This window comes from Hipposideros armiger, unplaced genomic scaffold (assembly GCF_001890085.2).
Source record: "Hipposideros armiger isolate ML-2016 unplaced genomic scaffold, ASM189008v1 scaffold_331, whole genome shotgun sequence".
Lineage (NCBI taxonomy): Eukaryota > Metazoa > Chordata > Mammalia > Chiroptera > Hipposideridae > Hipposideros > Hipposideros armiger.
Window position 1 is genome coordinate 2367388 of NW_017731681.1, and position 6000 is coordinate 2373387.

The window sequence follows — 6000 nt, forward strand, 5'->3', positions numbered from 1 at the left end:
CCCCAGCCAGCTCTGACCTTTGCCCTTTCCCCCAAGCTGGACTTGAGCTATCTCTGCAGAGCAAATACACCCCCCCCCAAGTGGAGCCTCTTATTCCCAGTCTGGATGCTGATTCAACCTTTCTGTGACCTTGATTGCATTCTCGACCTCTTGACCCTTCCATAACCTCATTTACTCCTTTGGCAGGGCCCAGCCGGACCCAAGGGAGAGAAGGGTGTTCAGGGCCCTCCAGGACACCCGGTGAGTTATGAGTCAGGTCCTGCTTCTCTGACTGTCCCTCTCTGTCTTGGTGTTTCTCTGCTTCACCCTCATACTGACCTCGTCTTTCACCCTCTCCATCTGCGCCTCCACCCAGGGCCCCCCGGGTGAAGTGATCCAGCCCCTGCCCATCCAGATGCCCAAGAAGACTCGGCGTTCAGTGGATGGAAGTCGCCTGATGCAGGAAGAAGAGGCCATGCCAACTGGGGGGGCCCCGGGAAGTCCTGGGGGGCTGGAGGAGATCTTTGGCTCACTTGACTCCCTGCGGGAGGAGATAGAGCAGATGAGGAGGCCGACAGGGACCCAGGACAGCCCTGCTCGCACCTGTCAGGACCTGAAACTCTGCCACCCAGAGCTGCCTGATGGTCAGTGCCAGTCTCAGGGGACACAAAAACATTAACAGCGTGGGCATGGACAAGCAGAATGGATATTGGGGGTCTTAAGGAAGGTGTTGGGGTGGGGGTAGGGGTTGAGGGAATTGGAACAGCAGTTACTTACCAACCAGGTCAGAAGTATTTCAATATTTAGTAACTGATACGGTCCTACCAATGTACCAGCTTATTATTAGCCTGATAGCTACAGGAGTAGATAAACATACACATGTGTACATGCATGCTTGCATTTACACAGCTGGTCACGTGTGCGAACCTACAGCCCCACATTCATTATACTAGCATGAGGGTGTCAGTGCTCCTACCCCCTCCAATCAGGAGCCTGAGTGTGCTGCTGGAGACAGGGGGTCAGAGGTGGGGCAGGAGGTACAAGGTGATGAGGGAAACTGAAGCCTGGTGGGCTGTGTTCTGGGTTCTGGTAGGGGAACAGGACTGGGAGACAGAGCATTGTGGGGCAGGCTGGGGGGGACAGTGGGAATGTGGGGGCAAAAAACATCTTGGGTCCGAGCCCTCAAGGTCCTGACCCTGCCCTCAACCCCATCCAACAGGAGAATACTGGGTTGACCCCAACCAGGGCTGTGCTCGAGATGCCTTCCGGGTTTTCTGCAACTTTACAGCAGGAGGGGAAACCTGTGTGATGCCCCGGGATGATGTTACACAGGTGAGAGCTGGCTCCTGCGACATAGTGTGTCCCTGTCAGGACGTAGTAGTTTCTGGGTCTATGTGACAAGTGCCCTGGCCGTTGCCTTTGCAGAGACTACTGGCCCTTCTCCATTCCTGCACCTTCTCCCTTTCCTTGTCACCAGCCCTCCCATGCTCACTTTGTCTCCTTCCCTTGGCAACTCAAGACAGATGTTTGCCTTCTGTTGACCCCCAGCCTCCTGGCTCCCACTCGGGCCCCTCATTTGTCCCCAGCCCTTCCCTCCCACCCATTCCCTGCTCATGCCCCTGGCCTAGGCGCCCTGCTTCTGTAGAGGCTTGGCAGGCTGCTCTGCCTGCCCCTGACTGCGACCCTCTCTCTGCCAGTTCTCCTATGTGGATTCCGAAGGCTCCCTGGTAGGCGTTGTCCAGCTCACCTTCTTGCGGCTGCTCAGCGTCTCTGCCCACCAGGATGTCTCCTATCCGTGCTCTGGGGTGGTCCAGGAAGGCCCCCTGAGGCTCAGGGGGGCGAATGAAGATGAGCTGAGCCCAGACACCAGCCCCTATGTCAAGGAATTCAGAGACGGCTGTCAGGTGGGGAGCAGGAAAAGCTGGCTAGGGACTGATCCCAGGCTCAGGCAGGAGGAAGACCCTTTGGGCGGGGGCACCAGACAGAGCAGGAGTCCAACGTCCTGGTGTCATATATGCCTGAGGGAGCTCAGATGGGGGTTAGGAGGGTGGGGACGATGGAAGTGGTGTTCACCTGTGTGCACATAGCAGTGTCACCCCAAGTGAGTCATACAGGCTTATACATACATGTACATAGGTTGCCCCGAGGCATGGGGTGGGGGCAACCCACCATGGAGGCGCAGGGGCACAGACGCCCCCAATCTGTACACACATCCCCAGAGTCGCTTGGACAGGGTCACACAGGTACACACACATATGGAATCATGTCGGCTATCATCACACAGGCACACTCACAGACACATGAGCACATATCCCTGCGGAGTCACATGGGCTCACACAACCACCATAGACAAACTCAAAGCTGCACAGACTGGCTCGTGAACACACCTGTGCGCACACGCACACACACAGGCACATAACAACCTTCCTAGCGTTCCCAATCCTGACTTGCTGGAAGAGAAACTTTAGCAAGTCTGAACATGTGACACGGTTGGGGGAATAGCTTCTTGGTGCTCAAAGGAAAGACGAGCCTGGGCTTGAGGGGGGGCTTCCACGGAGTGTGCGTGCCTCCACCACACTCACGCCCCCCTCTCCCATCTCCTCCTTAAGACACGGCAAGGCCGGACGGTGCTGGAGGTGCGAACACCTGTGCTGGAGCAGCTGCCAGTGCTGGACGCCTCCTTCTCAGACCTGGGAGCCCCCCCGAGGCGGGGCGGGGTGCTGCTGGGGCCTGTCTGTTTCATGGGCTAGGACCTTCTTCTCTGTCTGACCCTGTCAGTTGAAACCAGGCCCACCTGGAATCCCACAGCATCAGCTCCGTGCCACCTCCCAAGAGCGCTCCTCACCATCTAGGGGGCCTTGGGCCAGGGCACCGAGAGCCCCCAGTCAGGGGCAGACCAGGGGAGGGGTGAAGTGGGTACCTGGACACCCCAGGGGAGGGCTGGCATCTGGGGCTCTTAACCTTCCCACCTGGAGCCTGTGACCTGATAGACAGCTGACATACTTATTTAAAACACACCTCTCAACCACCCCAAATAAGAGGAAGAGAAGAGAAAGGACACTGTGTATTTTGTATTTAAAAGTAATTATATTAATTATTTAAAGAGTGGAAAACCAAATACAAAAAAGATAAAGAGAGAAATACCAACAAAAATCAGCGGACTTTGGAGATAGGGCTCTCCAGGGGTGAGCCCCTGGTACTCTCGTCCTTGCCTCAGGGCTTTCCTCAGTGACTGTGTGGGGGTTTTCGGGCCGAACCCCAGCTCCCTCACACCCCACCTGTAGCACCCACTGTGAACGTTGGAATATATGCTCTCCTTTGCCTCAGGGCTCTGACTCTCTCTGCCCAGGTGGAGCTCTCTCATCTCCATCTACCGGGTGTTTGGCTCCCTCTTTCACATACCTGCTGTCTTTCACTTGGTCTGGGGCTTGCAGGAACTTCCTGATATTTGGGGACCAGGCCACGCCCCCGGGGGAGAAATGGATTAGTGAGGGGTGTGTGCAGGGCCTGTATTCAGCGGGCTCTTGAAATATCGAAAACTTCTGTATTCGCTGGGAAGTCACCATGGCCCTGAGGCCCCTGAGTAGCTCATTGCCATCCTGGCCACCCCAGTCCCTCCCCTATGCCCCCTGCCCCACCTTTCCTGATCCTGCAATTGAAGGGTTAATGTGTGGCATATGGATGGAAGGGACTTCCAGGACTTGTCTAGCCCTATGACCAGTGTCCATTCTGACTGATGGTTAAAACATGTGATTGTCTCCTAGGGTGTATGTGTGTGGTGCCTGTGTTGTTATTTCAATCCCCACCCAACCGCCATCCAACGCCCCTTCTTCCCGGCTGAGCTGTAGCCAGAAATAGATGGCTTAATCCCTGTACCTGGAGGACACCAGCTGGGGTGTCATAATGCCTGGCTGACATGCGCAGAATCACATATGGGTCCTCCAGTTCTGCCCTACAGTGCTGCTGGATTGGTTCTGGGGAGGGTGTGCCTCAAACACGACCTCCCCCCCCCCTCCGCCTCTGCCCGTCTTTAGGGACTTCGGGCCTGGAAGGAGCCTTAGAGGGCCTAAACTCTGCAAATGAGGAGACTGAGGCTCATTTGCATAACAGTTTCCTGCACCTGTAGCTCTGGTGTCTCTTCTCTCCCCCTCAGGCTTGTGATGTCCTGTCATAAAAAGCCAGGGCTGGACAACTGTGTGTATTAGTTTCTACAGCATGCCAAGCTTTGCCTTTGTGTCAAGATGCCCAGTCCTCGCCCGGTCCCCTCCCATTCTGTGCTGCCCCAACTCCCTCCTTCCCCAGCGGCCCCTCTCAGGGCTTATTCTGCATGCAGCTCTGTGCGGTCTGGGTCAGGGGTTCCTGTCAGTCCCTTCTGCTCAGACAGCCGCACAGGCAGCCACCCCTAGCTGGCCTCCCTGCCTCTCCTGGGGCTTCCCATCCTTACATAGCACTTCCTGGCTCCTGCCTGTCCTGGCAGTAGATTAAAATTTATTCTAGGGCCTCATCCCAGTAGGGACGCCCCTTTCCTTGCTGGACGCCAGGCTGCGGGGACTAGGAGGGGGATGGGTGTGTGCAAGTGTGTTTGTGACCTGATTCCGTGTCCGCAAGCCCTGGGGAGGGGGGGACGGGGGGCTTGGAAAGTGTTGCCTTGCACCCCGACCCGGAGTCCGGGTAGGCACCCCCTTCTCTGTACTTTTTCCTCCCGTGGATCCCCAATGGCACCGCCTTGCTCGTCCGCATCCCAAGGACAAAACCCCAATCTTTGAACCCCTGGAGTGTTGGAGCCAACTCCTTCTCTATCCAGGAAGCTCTCCTATGGGGGCGTCTAGAAGCTCAGCCTGGGCAGGAAAGCCGGTCGCAGGTGGAAAACCCCTCCTCAGAAGCTCAGCCTGGGCAGGAAAGCCGGTCGCAGGTGGAAAACCCCTCCTCCTCGCGTCTACACCTCCGGCTCCGCGCATCTCTCCGACTCTGCTGCCCCCTGGTGCCCACGCTAAGACCGTAGCCCTCCAAAGGACCAACGAAACATTCAGGCCGGCCGTTAAGACACCCCGAAATCGCTACTACCTTTCTGTCACCCATTGAATCCTCACTCCTACTCCGCTCAACCCAGGAGGAGGCGGAATGGAGCGGCAGCTCCCGATCTCGTCTATTTGGGGCCAGGCGATGGACAGGATTTCTGGGATCACTCACGCCCTCCGTCTCAATCTCCTGTCCCCGAGGGCTTCAGACAACCCACCTTCTTTCCCTCCCTCCCAGGCTTCCGCTGAAGAGATAATTAGATCTAAATAAACACTCTCCACGCTCCTCGTCCGCACCCACTCCCAGCCAAGCTGGACCAGAGCTGAGGTTTCTCAGCGCTGTCTCTGCCATTGTAGCCAAACCCACAGGGGTCGCCCCCTGAGCACAAAGGGGGACTGTCCACAAAGGTCACTTTTGGCTAGATGCTCTGAGCTCAGAGGGCTTTTTTCCATGGAAACAATGTCATACAGTCACTCAAATAACATTTATACATGGCGGTTAGGTCCCTACACCAGTTCACAAAAGCCTATTTAACTAGCATGCCAACCAACCCCACATAACACTTTTATGAGCAATTCTGTGCCAAGTTGCAGTAGAGGATGCCAGGACCACAGCCCTCTCTGTGCATCTGGACTGCTCCTTCCCTGGGGCAAGCTGGGGCCTCGCTCTAAGGGAAGAAGGGAGGAATTTAAGGATAGGGCTCCAGAGCTGGGGGTTTGGGGCGGGGCTGGGTGTGTGAGTGCAGGTGCCTTGGCATTTTGGTATGTGGCTGCTGGTAGTGGCTGCAGTGGCTTGTGGGTAGTGGAGGCTTCTGGATGGGGTGGAGAGGGGATAAATGAGAAAGAGGCAGAGACTTTGTGGAGTTACTTCGGGTTTGATTGGGTCAGAACATAAACTCTTGCAGGCGGGGCTGGGCTCAAACATCTTGACTGTCTCTCAAACAAGTTTCTTGAACCCAATAAGGAAGAAGGAGTCATTGATGGTGTTTGAAAAGGTAAGTGA

At 56.1% G+C, this 6000-nt stretch overlaps 1 protein-coding gene across 3 annotated transcripts in view; it reads left to right on the forward strand.

Annotated features, from left to right (window-relative positions):
- COL11A2 (collagen type XI alpha 2 chain) overlaps nucleotides 1-3305 on the forward strand; it is a 28751-nt gene extending 25446 nt beyond the window's left edge. For all 3 annotated transcript variants that reach the window (XM_019660818.1, XM_019660819.1, XM_019660820.1), the window contains 5 exons: nucleotides 187-240; nucleotides 356-623; nucleotides 1199-1311; nucleotides 1677-1883; nucleotides 2589-3305. In XM_019660818.1, coding sequence (XP_019516363.1) covers nucleotides 187-240; nucleotides 356-623; nucleotides 1199-1311; nucleotides 1677-1883; nucleotides 2589-2729 — 783 coding nt within the window. In that variant the 3' untranslated portion in view covers nucleotides 2730-3305. The remainder of the gene's footprint in view (nucleotides 1-186; nucleotides 241-355; nucleotides 624-1198; nucleotides 1312-1676; nucleotides 1884-2588) is intronic.
- Nucleotides 3306-6000: the final 2695 nt, after the last annotated feature.